General features: G+C 50.0%; 1 protein-coding gene across 3 annotated transcripts in view; it reads left to right on the top strand.

The window, feature by feature from the left end:
• The window catches only part of DRD4 (dopamine receptor D4), a 35620-nt gene extending 20323 nt beyond the window's left edge, over positions 1 to 15297 (top strand). The window contains exons 2-4 of one of the 3 annotated variants that reach the window (XM_039533647.1): positions 4704 to 4816; positions 7510 to 8063; positions 14984 to 15297. In XM_039533647.1, coding sequence (XP_039389581.1) covers positions 4704 to 4816; positions 7510 to 8063; positions 14984 to 15186 — 870 coding nt within the window. In that variant the 3' untranslated portion in view covers positions 15187 to 15297. The remainder of the gene's footprint in view (positions 1 to 4703; positions 4817 to 7509; positions 8064 to 14983) is intronic. The other 2 variants (XM_039533649.1, XM_039533648.1) reach the window with 2 other exon arrangements.
• Positions 15298 to 16261: the final 964 nt, after the last annotated feature.

Genomic DNA, 16261 nt, shown 5'->3' with positions numbered 1-16261 from the left:
AAACAGAAAAGCCCAACTGGATGCAGGAACAAGAAATTTTGAAAATATTTTTAATCAGCACAGGTGCAGCACGATCAGAAATCAAAATAAATAAAGAAAAAAAGAAAAGAAAAGCATGTGAGATGAGAGGCAGGAGGATGCAAATGATCTATCCAGGGCAAGGCAATCCGTTCTATCCTCCGAAAAAGAAGAGAAAGAAAAAATCAGACAACAGATTTAAAAGACTCAGCGCAGACGCCACTCAGCAGACAAAGGAAGAAAGAAATCAAATGGAGGAAAATGGACAAATCAAATGGATGGATTCTGGAGATCAGGCATCCCTAAGCTCACAGTGCCAGCTTCCGAAAAATATTGCATTGCTCCAAACACCAAGTGGTTTCACAGGTCACTCAGCAGGTCAGGGGGTCAGTCCCCCCCCCCACCCACCCACCCACCCCCCCCCAAAACCTACTCCAAACCTTCGGTAAAACAACTATGAATCTCTACATCTGCAGACATATCTGATAGTGCAGCACTATGCAGACAATGCAGTGCCTCTCCGCTCACCGCTCATCTTCCCCAGTATCATTGATGCATCATCATCATCAGCATCATCATCATCATCAGCAGCCTCAGCTGGCTGTACATCCATCTCATCCATCCTCATCTCATCTGGCTCATGATGGATGGTGATTTTTGTGGATGGATGGATGGCATCTGGTAACCATCCATCAGCCCCACCCAGGGGCTGGCTCCATCAGCCCCCCCCCCACCTCAAAGAAAAAAAGGATGCCTGGCCCTGCAGTGACTAGCTGGCTTGCTGGTGCTCCTCACTGCACTACTGCTTGTCCTTCTGGACTATCATAGCAGCTTCAGGCTGCTTTCACTCATTTCTCTCTCTCATCTTTTATTATTTTGTCACTTCACATAATTTCATGACAATGCTACACACAATGCTATGCTGAAAGAAGGGATGGGGAAGAAGGGGGAAATCAGGAGGTGGGTTGTTACAGGTCACTACCAGCTGCAGATTGCATACAGCATTCTGCACACATTCATGCTCTGACACTCTGGTTCCTGTCTCTCTGGTTCTCTAGGTTTCTATGATACAGTACACTTCTAGTATATTTATTTTATATTTTTGATTTTAGAAATGAGGAGATTGGTCAGGATGGACTTTTTTTTGCTTTCTGGGCTGATTGGGGGGGGCCTGGCCAGCAGCATGGCTAAGCTAATGGTATGGATGGTACAAAGGATGGCTAGTGCAAAATGGCTAGTGCCTGGGCTGATCGGCCAGGGGGGCAGCTGGCCACAGTACAAAAACAACTGGACTGGTAGACATCATTCCATGATCCATGGAATTATTATGGGGTTTGGATATGTGGATGTTGGATCTCTGCTGTCATGCAAATCATCATGCAGCTCATGCAAAGCAAGCATGCGCCGCTGCTGCTGCGCTCTATGAATCATCTAGTACACATACGGTGAGCAAAACAAGAACACAAGCGGCCATGATTGCCATCCATGATGCCATGCTGGCATCTGCCAGAAAAAAAAGGCAAAAAAAAAAAAAAATGCTGCGCTTTCCCAGGCAGAGATTTACCCAGAACACATTGACCCCAGACCCACCCGATAATTTTTTTTTTGCCATCAGGGCACTGGGATCTCGGAAGGGAAGTCAGGGGGGGGAGGCGGGGGAGGGGGGGGATATAGGGGAATAGCCACAGTGCACAGCACAGACAAGAAACGCGCGCCACGACGGACCCATGGACACCACCACCGATTTAATGTTTAGTATGGTGGCTCGCCCACGATTTTATAAATTCTGTTTTACAAAACCGGTTTATGCAAATTCGGAATAATCCCGTAGTGTAGACGTACCCTAAGTGAGAGATCACTGGTCAAAATAACCTGGTCCCTTAAGAGAGAGAGGAATAGATGCAATGGGTGTGAAGATAAGGACTGCTTATTGGAGAAATGATAGAATATCAGAGTTGGAAGGGACCTCCGGAGGTCATCTAGTCCAACCCCCTGCTCAAAGCAGGACCAATCCTCAACTATTTTTTTTGCCCCAGATCCCTAAGTGGCCCCCTCAAGGATTGAACTCACAACTCTGGGTTTAGCAGGCCAGTGCTCAAACCACTGAGCAAACCCTTGCTGGGGCATTGGCAGCTCTACCCTAGCAGAGTCAGAGAGCACAACCTCTGCGCTTCAAACATCTGGTTTATTCTAGGGAGTGATGCTAGCATGCCATGGCTTCAGAAAAAAATATACAGCATGCGATAAGGTAAGAAATACATAAATACATTACTGAATCGCTAAGTGACCCTGATGCTGTGATTAGATTTAAAACTATTGTTTAAACAGAAAGAAAACTCTCTCTCCATGCAAAGGAATAAATGGACACAAATCAGATGACAAGAATTATAACATTCAAAAACCAGTCAGAGAACACTTCAGCCTCCTTGGTCACTCAATTACAAACCTCAAAGTCACAGTACTCCAACAAAAAGCTTCAAAAACAGACTCTAACGAGAAACTGCAGAATTGGAATTAATTTGCAAACTGGACACCATTAAATTAGGCTTGAATAAAGACTGGGAGTGGATGGGTCATTACATAAAGTAAAACTATTTCCCTGTGCAAAATTTCCCCCCTATTACTCAGACCTTCTTGTCAACTGTTAGAAATGGGCCATCCTGATTATCACTACAAACGTGTTTTTTTCTCCTGCTGATAATAGCCCACCTTAATTGATTACTCTCCTTACAGTTGGTATGGCAACATGCATTTTTTCATGTTCTCTGTGTGTATGTATCTTCCTACTGTATTTTCCACTGCATGCATCCGATGAAGTGGGTTTTAGCCCACAAAAGTTTATGCTCAAATAAATGTGTTAGTCTCTAAGGTGCCACAAGTACTCCTGTTCTTTTCACTCAATACTTATATTGCAGAAAGGTCAAAGGAGCCTCGTAAAGGATGGAAGCTCTCAATTTAAAACCATATTATGATTCATACTATTTGAAATTACACATGTTGTTTGCTAACCTTCTTAGTGTTTTGTGCGTGATGGGACATTGGTTCTGTTAGCTGACTGTTAACTTTTTTCAAAAACTGAGGGCTTGTCTACACTTAAACAGCTGCGTGGCACTTCAGTGAAGATGCTACCTATGTTGATGGGAGGGATTCTCCTACCTGCACAGGTACTCCACCTCCCCGAGAGGCGGTAGTGTAGCTATGTGATGGGAGAAGCCCTCCCATTGACCTATGTGATGGGAGAAGCCCTCCCATTGACCTAGCGCTGTCTATGTTGGGAGTTAGGTTGCTATAACATAGTTATGGGTATAACATAATTATACCCATGTAAGTTGCATAGACCAACTCTGAGACTAGAGAATTTGCATTGCAAATTAGTTCCTAGCAAGAGTATTATTCCTAGTAATGTGTTATCCACTGTAACCCTGAAACTCCCCCGTGATCAGCCAATTACAGAGACAAGTCCCTTCTACACTGCTCATCTCCATGCAAACATCGGCTCAAGGCTGGGCCGAAGTTCCTTGAATGTCTCCTTTCCATCAAGCCCACCCATCCGTGTAGGTGATTGTCAGCTGGCTGCTTAAAGCTGTTTGAAAACTCAGAAAATGAGTTCATAAAGAAATTCAAAATGTTTTTTTTTCCCCTTTCTGCAGGGTTCAGAATGGACCCATTTTCCATAAATGCTTTTCTCAACCTGATCAATTCAACTGCTGGGGGAAGGTCCATTGTGGGGTATATACTCTGCAAAGTTTTTACTCCAGCCAATCTGTGCTAGACAAATGTGGCCAAGTTCTGGAATGAAAATTGCTGCTGGCACTTTTCCTCTGCCCTGCTCTGGGGCTGGTGGCTGTGATCACACCAAGAGATATTATGTCGTTCATTTCTCCAAAACTAGAGCTGCTTTAGCATACTCCCAGAGGGTCTGCTCGTTATCTAGTGTGGCAGGGTAAAATAATTGCGTAGTAATGAATAGCAGTTTATCTGCGTAGTTATGTACAAATGGGGCATTCATACTTAGACCAAGTGAAAGAGGAATCACTTTTTTGGGGTTCAGGATCTGTGAATTAACTAGGGAACCCATCTCAGATTAAATCAGTTACCTCTTTGTTCTGAGGGCTCAGGGGTCGTGGTTATGGACCCTGATGAAAAATGAGTTTCAGGTGGGTTTCCCCCAACTCCTGTCAGCAGTGGTTGTATTGTATCCCAGTTCTTCTGCTGGGTGGTGTTTTGGGTGGAAACATTAACCTTACCCTTGCGTGAACCTCCAGCCGGGCTAAAAATTAAGGGATAACAAAGCTGTGATTTACAACATGTGAATAAGCCACCTGCGTGGACGTCATCTCAGTGGGGGATTGTAGCTAGGACAGAGAAGGGATTACCTGATTTTAAACCTTTTTTTCTTTCCCCCTAGGACAATCCCAGACCTTGTGAATGTGTCTAGGATCCCTTATTAAAACATGTTGAAGTGACACTTATAGTTCCAGGGTTCACAGATCCCTACTAATCGCACAGGCCTGAGCCAATCTGGCCCCCTGAATCTGAGCTGGGGTGGCTAGCTCAAGCTGCTGCCTGAGTTGCAATATCCGCACAGCTGTATTTATCGAGGAGTGTGAGTCTGTCTACCCATAATGACCTGCAAAGCCCTGTGCGGCGTCAGGGACTGACTGCCCCTCTCTCTTTGCCCTCAGTTCCAGGGAGGAGTATGGGCCTTGAGCACGGGTCTGTGTGACGCACTGATGACCATGGATGTGATGCTGTGCACGGCCTCGATCTTCAACCTCTGTGCTATCAGCGTGGATCGGTAAGCACATCCCCCAGCTACTTAGCCCATCCGAGCTTGTCTGTTGTCTGGGCTTTACATTGAAGGGATGTTTCCTCACCTGCCTTCTGCATTGAAGCGGTGCTGAGGTCAGACGGGCTGGGACTTTCCTCATTGCCATGAAGGGAATCCCTAGCCCTGTTCCCCCTAGGGAAGTCCCTCTTGGAGGAAATACATTCAATCCATCTCCAACCCCAGTTTTGGTGGAGATTCGCTACCTCATCTCTCCAAGGCTTGGAGTCCAAGCAGTCTGGGAGCAGTTAATAGTGATGCCAAAGGCAGAACCTGGGCTGATGAGAGCTGGCCCTTGTTGGGTTTGACTTGAGAGCGTGAACTATGTCTAGAATAAGCCTTCAGCCACTTGGATTCCAGAGTCCTGCCCTAATTCCCAGCTCAGAGGACCAAGCTGGGGTAAGCAGAGCGTTAAGTCTCAGGGCCCATTCAGTCCTGGCCTCTCTGCTTGGATGGTTAATGGGTGTGGTGTAGACACCAGTCCATTAGAAGCTGGATTCAGACCAAACACGCTTCACACAGGCCACCAAACAGCTGTTGGATGCTGTCTTTGTTTTTGAGGCTGGGAAAGCTGCTACGCCCAACACCATGTGCAGATATCGCCTGTTCCTTGGTGGCAAGGCTCCGTGTTGGTTTTCTGCTTATCACTTTGAAATAAGCAGAGTGGAACCCAGCGTAGCAGGTCGGGATGATTTGGGTGGCAGTGGCAGGATATTGCTGCATCACAAAAGGCTGTTTATTGTTCAGGAAGGTTGTCCTTCCTGGGGATTTGGAGGTGACAGTCGATTCCTGAACAGAAGTACGTTAGCTGGGCCAGTGAAGGAATGAGTAAGAAACAGCTGGGAAGTGATCAGTTGGTCATAGAGTGCCCTTTGCAGAGCTCAGCTCTCTCTTTGCTCTATGGTCCCAGTGCTCCAAACACCAGCCTGACCTCCTCCTGGGAGCACGCGTGTAACAAGAATAGCTCCCTACAAGATTTAATTACAGCCCCCGGCGCTCATTTCATTTACATTTCAATAGGCTGGCTATGGCGTGTCAGCAAAATAAGAGTTGAGAACCTATTTACGGAGGATTAATAACTCTGTCCGAGGGTACATTGCTATTGCAAGCGGTGGCTATTAATCCATGGTCAGTGTCTTAAACACCATGGGTTATTGCACATAAATCATCTGTCTCATGAATTGAAGTGACAACAGCTGTCTGGAACCCGAGGTGAGGAAAGGAGAAGCTTTGCTGGCTCAGAACTGACTGATCCACATTAATAACCTGGCCGCCGCCATCTGGCACATGCTTGGTGACCTACAGTAAAATCCTATCCCCACGCTAGGCTGCTTTATGAGGAGTCTTGGTGAGGGTGTGAAAAAAAATCCAGGGTGGGTGTGGGCACACAGGCAAGGCATTCTGTGCAAGCAGAGATGTGTGGGCGGCGTGTACATTACTGCTGCTGTGGAACCCAAACCCTGGAAATGATGGGCCCTCTCTCTCTAGGGAGAAGCGGCAATTGTGGAAACTCTTAGTAATAATTAGGGTGAGGGGAAGGCAGCTGAGAAAGTGCCCCTTTCCTGTTGTCAGGGAGCCATGCTGTTCTCTTCTGCCATGCAGGGTGGGAAATAAATACCATGCAGGGGGGGTGGGAGGTGGCAGTGAGATCAGGAGCTCATGCACCGAGTAGCACTTGTGGGTATGATGCACCATATTCTTGGGAATGATGAGGGGAGAGGCAGTGCCACCACATAGGGCTTCAGCAGCCAGTCTGCTAGAGGGAGTGACAGCCTGGGAAGGAACTGAGCATCCCTAGTTGGAGAATAGGGGCGGTGCAGGAGGCGGGTGTTGAAGTGGGGTCAGGGAAGAACCGGAGGGGAGGGATAGCTCAGTGGTTTGAGCATTGGCCTGCTAAATCCAGGGTTGTGAGTTCAATCCTTGAGGGGGCCACTTAGGGATCTGGGGCAAAATCAGTACTTGGCCCTGCTAGTGAAGGCAGGGGGCTGGACTTGATGACCTTTCAGTTCTAGGAGATAGCATATCTCCATTAATTAATTTATTTACCCTAGAACAAAGCAGTGAATGTCACCCAAACAAATGGCTGGACTTCACCTTTCCTCCCATCCTTTGACCACCAAACATGGCCCCCCAAAATGGCGGGAGTAACAGATGTTAAGGCCAGAAGGGACCATTGGGTGAGCAACCAGCCTGAGCTCCTGCACAAGTCATAGAATCTCACCCAGTGTAACACCATGGATGTAGAGACATCAGCACAAACCCCTATTGTGCCACACTGCACAGGGACCATGGGGGCCTAACGCTGGTGCAGCTGGATCAGGGCTGCTGTTCCACTTCGTGCCAGTGCCATGTGAGTGATGAGGATTTGGGTACATCAACGTAGCAATACTGCTGGGAATGGCCTCATGGTAGATGGGGTCTGATGGCGCTCTCCTAAACGTGCAGGGGAAGAAGGGGTCCCAGCTAACAGCAGGATCTCAGCCTGGTCTGGTGCAGGGTTGGGTGTGGGAGAACATTGACTGCTCCATTTACTGTCAGAGTCATTGCTCAGGCAACTCACTCAGTGATCGGTGGGAGAAGAGGACACACTCTGCTGGCACCACTCTCCCAGCTCAGGGCAGCTCCATGCTACCAGCCTTGACCCTGTTTTCTCTATGTCACAGGTTCATCGCCGTTTCCATCCCGCTGAACTACAACCGGCAGCAGATCGACTTGCGGCAGCTGATCCTCATCTCCACCACTTGGATCTTTGCTTTCGCCGTGGCATCCCCGGTCATCTTCGGCCTCAACAACGTCCCAGACAGGGACCCCACCTTGTGTCAGCTGGAGGACAACAACTACATTGTTTACTCCTCCATCTGCTCCTTCTTCATCCCCTGTCCAGTCATGCTGGTCCTCTACTGTGCCATGTTCCAGGGACTCAAGCGGTGGGAGGAGGCCAGGAAAGCCAAGCTGAAGAGCAGCGTGTATGCGGGCGGCCGGAAGCTGGGCTGCCCACCTCCCCTCCTGGAGAGGAAGCAGGCGGAGATCAAGCTGCAGGAGTGCAGTCTGTATGACCGCTCCGAGTGCTCTTTCCCCAGGGGGTACGTGATGAACAGTGGCATCCAGACTGTCTCCTACCCTCACCTCAAGTACTCCCACCCGGGACACAAACAGAAACAGGCCAAGATCAATGGCCGTGAGAGGAAGGCTATGAAGGTACTGCCGGTTGTGGTCGGTGAGTGGATGGTCCTCATTACATGGCTGCTAGAACAGTGTAGAGGGGGTTACACTGGGACTGGGATTTTCAGAAAGGCTTGGTACATTGGGGGCTGTCTGTGTTTAAAAATTGGTCTCTGATTCAGGTGTTGTCTTGAATATCTGCCCCCAATTGTCAGCTTTTTTTTTTAAGCATCTGTAAATCTGGTCCTGAGTGCAGTTGAAAATCTGGCCCCAGGTGGGCTCTTGTATTTTAACAGGGCACCACTAGCCTTCTTCCCACCCACCCCTTAGCCAGGATTAGCACTTGATTGTCTCAGGAACATCTGGCCTAAGATCTCACCTGGTGTTTCAGTCTCATGTCTGCTTCAGATGCACCATCATGCTTAATTCTTCAGTGTGATTCACACCAATGGGGAGCGCGCCAGACTCTTCCCTTCCAGCTCTGCAGTGTTCTCCTTGGGTGCAAGACTGGCAAGGAAGACAGGGTCCCCATATGCCCTTAATGCAGCACTCCCAGCACGGTGAGAATACTGGCTGCTGTACTGGGAGGAAGAAACATGTCACCAGTTCTCTGATCTCATGTCCAACGGGCTAGGCTGAGATCTGTTTGCTGATGGGGATTGGGCGGTGAACAGAAATGCTTGCCTAAGCAGCAAAGATGGAAGTATTTGAATCCTTTTGTTTAATGCAAGAATCCCATGATGATCAGCACATGGTAGGTGATTGTCCATCCCAGGCAGCTGGCTATGGACAGGACAGGGTCCCTGCAATTCCCAAGCCTGGCTGCAGCACTGTGCTCCAGAAAGTGAGCTTGCATTTAAACAAACACACGTGCTTCAATGGGCAGAAGCAACTACTAGCTTGCTGGGTTGCAGCAGCGCTGCAGGTGGGTGCAGCTCTGCGCTCTGCAAGCTGCAGCGCGCGCCAGCAGCCGCAGCGCCAGCCCCAGCAAGCAGCAGCGCTGAGCGCACTGTCGATCCCCCACAGGGAGGTGGGAGGTGGGAGTATGGACAGAGAGGGAGTTTCCTCGCTGGCTGGCTACGCTTGACACTTTAGCAGCGCTGCCGCGGCAGCGCTTTGAAATGCAAGTGTAGCCAAAGCCTGAGTTTTGATAAGGTTTAGTCCCTAATGCACGATGACTCGTTGGCCTTGGTAGGATGGGCTGTGAGGTATGTCTAGCCTGTCTGGAAGTGAACAGAACTGAAAGCCTCAGGAAAAGGCCTAAAGGTTTGGATAATTAGTTTTGCTAAGAATCTGTACTTCGAAGTGCAACTGAGGGCCAGGTCCTAGCGTGGCTTGGGCAGATGGTCCAGGGGTGTAAGGTGCCCCCTTGTTTTCCCACTGCAGCTACCTGCACTGCAGGACAGAGGTAGTCGCTACCAAGCTGCTACATCCTCCCCTGGACAGGTAGGTGGGGAGTAGGCAGTGGTGGGTGAGGCATAGGTGGAGCCAAGGTCTCCATTCCCCCTGCCCGCCCCCCATGCTTTGCCAGGTGCAGGGCACTCCTCCTCCCACCCCCACCAAAGTGAGGGTGAAAGAGGCAAAGTCAGCGTCTTGTGCTGCCCCCTGTGCGGGGTGAAGGGCAGAGCTATGATTTAGCCCTGCAGTTTCGGAGGTTTGATTGATCATCATGACTAATCGAGCACCTAGAACTAGAAATGATTCTCTAGCCATCCTGGCTCAACTGCTGTGACCTGCAATGCAATAGGTGAGGGAAGCAAAGCTGCTCTGACCAGGGCTAATCCTCTCTCATCTCCCCTGTCTGAATATACTCACTACTCCCACATGGAAATCCATGCTGGCCTCTCTCCTTATGGCTAATGATGATGCTTATCCTAAAACCTTTACAGCTCTTTAATCTGATAGTGTCTATCTGTGCCTTCAGCTATCTTTTATTGGACCAGTTTCTGTTGGTGAGAGAGACAAGTTGTTGAGCTTACCCAGAGCTCTTCTTCAGGTCTAAGGGGAACTCCCAGCATCACAGCAAAGCACAAGGTGGGACAAATTGTTTAGCATAAGTAGTTGGCACATACTGTGAGGGACCATTCAGGGTAGAGTGGTCCATTAACACCTCTGCAGTGAGAGGACAAAAAGAGAGGGTTAGTGGGTTACAGATTGTTGTAATAAGCCAGAAATCCAGTGTCTCTGTTCAATCCATGAAGGCCAGGGCTACACTACCGATATTTATTGATATAACCATGTCGCTTGGGTGTGAAAAATCCACATCCCCCGAGTAACGTACCTATACCAGTCTAATCCCTGATATAGAGCTTCTCCCATCAACATAGCTACCGTCTCTTGGGGGCGTAGATTAACTGTGCCGCCAGGAGCATCTTCACTTAAAATGCTGCATCAGCGCCTATGCACTGCTGTAGTGCTTATGTGGAGACCTGCTCTAGGAGAGGAATGAATTTAAGCTCTCAGGCTTGTCTAGTGAAATTGTTGTGCAGGTTTCCTTTGAGGATGAGGGCTGACAGTCCGATACAGAGGGATTGCTTTGTGAAAAGTGTTCACCTGCAGGTGATAGTGCTTGGCTTTTACCCTTTTCTTGTGTGAGTTCATTCCACAGCGCAGTGATTGTCTGGCATAGTGAGAGCCCCTGGCTGGAAGCCAGAATAATTCAAACTGGAAATTGACACAGCTTTTTACTATTAAGGAGCAGGGATGTGGTGCCGTCTTTACATCAGAGTTGGCTTGCTGGCTAAAAGCTAGGCAAGAGATGGTCCTGTTGGGCTTTAGCTTTTTGGGATTCACAGATTTTAATGACTCAAGGGCCTTTTCTGCTCTTATTTGTCTCCTTGGAGGCTTTTCTGTTACGTGAGGACTAAACACTCAGGCATCAGCATCATGACTATTCACCACATGCTGCAGAAGATACGTTTGGTTCAAGAGCCATCTCCTATTGAAGTGGACTGTACATAAAGGCAGGGATTTGATGAGGTAGCAGGACAACTTATTCCACCACTTAGACCATGTCTACACTACCACTTAAGTCAGCAAAACTTGTCGCCATTTGTGAACTCTCCTCCCCCCCGAGACAAGTTTCAGGGCATAAGTGGTAGTGTGCACAGCCACCGCCACTCGTGGAGTTGGTAGTAATTATGTCAACGGGAGAGCTCTCTCCTGTCACCATAGAGCGGCTACACAAGCAATTGTACAGCAGTGCGTCTGAATCAGTACAGCCGTGCCACTGTAAGCTTGCTAGTTTAGACATGATGTTATTGCTCGGCCTCCTGTCTGGGCACAATGCCAGGATGCAGACTGGGGTGTGTGTCCGTAGGTCCTATGGGTCTAGAGCAGAGGTGGGCAAACTTTTTGGCCTGAGGGCCACGTTGGGGGATGGAAGTGGTATGGCAGGCCATCAATGCTCATGAAATTGGGGGTAGAGACACAGGAGGAGGTGCAGGCTCTGGGGTTGGGCCAGAAATGAGGAGTTCAGGGTGCGGGAGGGGGCTCTGGGTTGGGGTACCGGGGTGGTGGTGGTAAGGGCTCTGGAATGGGGCTGGGGATGAGGAGTTTGGGGTGCAGGAGGGGGCTCCAGGCTGGGACCATTGGAGTCAGAGGGTGGGAGGGGGATCAACGATGGGGCAAGCTGTTGGGGCATGAGGGGGTGTGGGCTTGGGGGGGGCTGGGGATCAGGGACTTGGGGTACAAGAGGGGGCTCTGGGCTGGGATTGAGGGGTTCAGAGGGGGCATCAGGGCTGTGGCAGGGTATTGGGGTACAGGGGTGGACTCAGGGTGCAGGCTTCGGGCGGCGCTTACTGCAAGCAGCTGCTGAAAGCATGTCCCCCATCCGGCTCCAACGTACGGCCAGGCGGCTCTGTGTGCTGCCCTGTCCGCAAGCACCACCCCTGCAGCTCTCACTGGCTGGAAACTGTGGCCCATGGGAGCTGTGGGGGCGGTGCCTGCAGACTGGACAGAGTGCAGAGCTGCCTGGCCACATCTCCATGAACTACGTAGGAGCCAGACGGGGGTCATGCTGTCTGTTTTCTGGGAGCCGTGCGGCGCGAGACAAGCCTCTGACCCTGCTCCCTGGCTGGAGCTGAGGACCAGATGTGGCCCACAGGCCGTAGTTTGCCCATCCCTGGTCTAGAGGGTGGGGTCAGTTTGTTCTTGCAGTAGCTTTCCATGAAGGCCAGGAGTCCAGCTGGTTTTGTAATTGATCCATGCACGAGTAACTCCATGAGAGTATCACGTACAACTACGTGCAGCAGCACTGAGACCCTCATCACAGGTGTGTCAAAGGGCCACAAAGACAGTGGGGTTGCACCCCGTCCCCGTCCACCGTTCAGTCCTGCATGCTCAAGAAGTCACTGTTGTTAATAGCAAAAATCTTTCACTGGTTCAAGAGACTAGGAGAGAATGTTGATTTTTTTTTTTTAGGCCTTCCAGGCAGCAAAGCTAGGGAACAAAGCCAGGCCCCTCAGAACTGCCAGGCCCAACCCACGCTCCAGCCTGTTGTAACGCTTATGCTCTTCCAGCTGCCAGATTGCGCGTCTCAGATCCTGAGATGCTTTACAGTGATAAGGAAACCAGCTTAAGCCTCCAGTTAACTGTAATCAGAGGCGCGTTATAGGGCCTTTGATTAGCTAAGCATGACTCAGGGTAGGTTTTGTGTCTCAACTATGCAGAACCTGAGCTGAAGGGGTAGCGCCCGGCTGGCTGCAATCCAGACCAAGCCAGTGGGGCAGCAGGTCAGATGAGGAGTTTTAGTGGAGGAAACTTGGAAGCTGGCACTTCACATGACCTTTGCTAGGGGCAGCCGACCTAAATGCTTCTGTAGGATCTGAGCATCTGCCACACAGTTATGAATTTAAACTACCCCCCCTCCAAGGGATGGAAGCGCCTTTGCCAGCTAAGGCACAGATTGCGATTCAGTGACGAGCCCAGGGTCACACAGGTCCGTTACAGCAGAGCTGTGACTTGAGGGCCACCCTGCTGTGGACCAGGCCAGTGCCTGAGCAGTAAGCCCAGGCTTCCTCCCTCAGCCCATCTGCTTGGGGCCTGGTCTGTCCTGCTCATCAGTCACTATAAATGGGGTAAAGTTCAGCCCACCACGAGTGCCTCCCTCTTTGCAGCAAAAGGGCCTGGAAACAGCAAGGCAGCCAGAGCCGGCCCTTTGATCGAAGGGGGTGAAATCCTCTCCCCCAAGAGGCTCTGAGGGACAGCTGCTTCCCTGCCTGATGGGCCCTGGAGCACAGCTCATCACTTAAAATCCAGTCTGCTGTGATGGGGGCAAGTCCAGTCCATCCCGGAGCAGGTGGATACATGGGCCCTTCTCCCTGGAGGGAGGGACTGCCCTAGAGGCTAGTGAAGCCCTAAATTCCTGCTCGTGCAGGAGTGCAGAATCAGACACCCCCTCGGTGGGAGCTGAATAGGGCTACATTTGATTTTCACTGTCCTGGCGAGTGGCGTGCCAGCCTGCTCATGCAGAGGGCCACATTTCTCTGGCAGTAGACGCTGGGAAAGCACAGCGGAGTAGGGCATGAGATGAAGTAAGGAGCAGGCTTGTTGCATTTGCTAGCACTTCCTGGGATGATTTCACCAAACAGTGTTGTAACCTCGGGGCCAATAATTCCTTGTGCAGCAGCCACCATTGCTGCTGCTGTAGGTCAGAGGGTGAGCCTCAGAATGTGATCGCTTTCCTCCTGTTACAGCTAGAGAAATATACTGCATATTGACACAGGCCTCTGTAATATATTCAGCAGCAACTTGGCTACCACCAAAACATCCCACCCCCACCAGAGGTAAAATGCTGTGCTTAGATACTGCTGCACAGCTCTCCAGTGCAATCACAGGTGTGTAGCCAAGAGCAGTACCTGCCCTCCAGTTTCCACTCTTGTTCCACCTTCTCACCTGCCCTCATTCAACCCACACATCTAGTCAAAGAGTTGAGTTGTTTCTGTAAGGAGAAACTGACAATAGAGGCAGGGAGTCCTTTGATGCTCTTGGGTTTATTACAAACACGAACACGAGAGCGCTTCTTTGCTTGCAGTCCAAAGCCTCTTTAGTCAGCACCAGAGCAGAAGCCCCTTTTCCCAACTTCTGTCAGGGTCACACTGTGTGACCCTGGCAGAAGTCTGGAACACACCCTACTTCTCCAGTCTGTTCTTTCGCGTATGCTGCCCCTGAACAATACCCAGCAAACCACTCTGCCCAGGGTAACAGATTTCTGGACAGCCTTGCATCTGCCTGTGGTTTGGGGCTGGAGCCTGCTGAACGAAAGGCAGCCGTTACACTCAACCTGTAACCACAAGGTTGAACCCAATACCCTGATAGTTATTTTTCTCTAGGCTGTGGGTTCTCAACTTGGGGGTCATGAAAAAGTCAGTGGGTCTTAACCGTCCTGCAGTGGAAAAGGTTGAAAACCCCTGCTCTAGGTGATCGATGGGTATCCCTTCTTTTGATGTGCAAGTTGATGCTGGCACCACACTTGATCTGTGCCTGTAATGATGCAGGAAGAGATGGCTAGAGAGGTTGCTTAATGCTTGTCCTGGTTTCCACTTCCTCCATTTGTGTCCGAGAGATGTCTCTCTGTAATGCCTTAGCCCCAAAACCATACTAAGCCAGACAGGTGCATGGCAATTCTCTAAGAGCACAACACAATCTCAGGATCTCATGCTCTTTGGATGTTGGCTCACCTGCTGTGTTGTCTGTATCAATACTATACGCAGAGGGCACAGTCTGTAATATGTATTTGACAATAATGCCTAGACCTTATGGTACAGACACGTTGTAAGAGACAGTTCCTCTCAAGACACAAATAGCGGGAGGGTATTTCACAGAGAAATAAAGTGACTTGGCCCAGGTCTCCTCATTTAGCCTGTGACCCCTCCACTGGGTTACACAGCCTCAGCTATCAACCCATGAGCTACCTATACCACCCCATGGTACTTGTGTGCAGTGTCTGACTTTGCTGTCTGTTCTCTTTCACAGGCGCTTTCCTCTTCTGCTGGACACCCTTCTTTGTAGTACACATAACAAGAGCCCTGTGCAAATCCTGCACCATCCCCAGTCAGGTCATCAGCATTGTCACCTGGCTGGGCTACGTCAACAGTGCCCTTAATCCCATCATCTACACCATCTTCAACACAGAGTTCAGGAAATTCTTCCGCAAAGCTTTGCACGTCTTCTGCTGAGGTTGGCGCCTGCTGGAGTCGGGGAGGAACTAAAGCACAAGGCACAGCAGGGAGTAACGATGACCCAGTGGGTTTTTTTTGTATAGCTCATTAAAGTTTGATTTCTTGCTACATTCCTGTGTTTTACACTTTTTTCCATGCACGTTGAAAGCACAACAGCCTGCCCCAATCCTGGGAGGAATTGTCCATGGAGTTTAGTACCCCTGGCCTGATGCACTTGTTAATATGGAGGAATAAAAATTGGGCCTCTGGTCAGTTTGCAGTGCAAAGATCTGGAAAGTGCCAAAGGAGAGAGACTGTGTAACAGCCAGAGTGGCCTATGGTCTCTTGTTCTGGCTCTTCCACCAGCCAATGCTCAATACTGCAGAGGAAGACGTGAGACTGTCACACGGTGCCTCTCCAGACCCTTGGGGGAAGACAATTGAGAGGGGTCCAATTTTTTCCTACACCCCCTTTGCTTTGAGGGTTACCTCAGCATCCTGGTGGATAGACATTAAAGTGCACTGGCCCCAGGGCGCTCACTGTAGCATTGAGCAAGTTGAGCAGGTGACCTACTGTAAAGGGAAGGAGGTGCAAGTTTAAATACTAACAGATTAGCGTCCCCTATTGGCACTGCTGCAGTGACACTCCTCAGTGGGGATTATGTACTGATCAGGGAAATAGCGAAGAATATTTGAAAGTGCAGGTTGATGTGTTAGAGCACAAGAGAAAATATTTTAAACCCTGATGACTGCCATCTCGATTAAACCATTCTGGCCGAGCACTCTTTGCTCGCCGGGAGCGTAGTTAGTGCCCTTGCTGTGCCAGACGTGAAGCTGGCCAAGTGCAGAGCACGGTGAACACTACTTGCCCTTAAAAGCGACAGAGCTACTGCTCCCCTGGAGAAATCCTGGCCCCCTCTGGCTCTCTGCTACATTGGGGTCCTCCAGCCCCACTGCACTGTGACAGGCCTGCAGGGCAGATTCTTAGCCACACTGTGAAACTATCTGCTTTGTTGCAGCCAGCGTCCATCTAGCCAATCACAGATTCTCCTGCTAATTTCAGGGCAGACTGTCAAGAAGCAGGGCAGGGACCC

Source organism: Mauremys reevesii, linkage group 4, assembly GCF_016161935.1.
Source record: "Mauremys reevesii isolate NIE-2019 linkage group 4, ASM1616193v1, whole genome shotgun sequence".
NCBI classification, from domain to species: Eukaryota; Metazoa; Chordata; order Testudines; family Geoemydidae; genus Mauremys; species Mauremys reevesii.
This window is presented reverse-complemented; position numbering and strand designations above follow the sequence as displayed.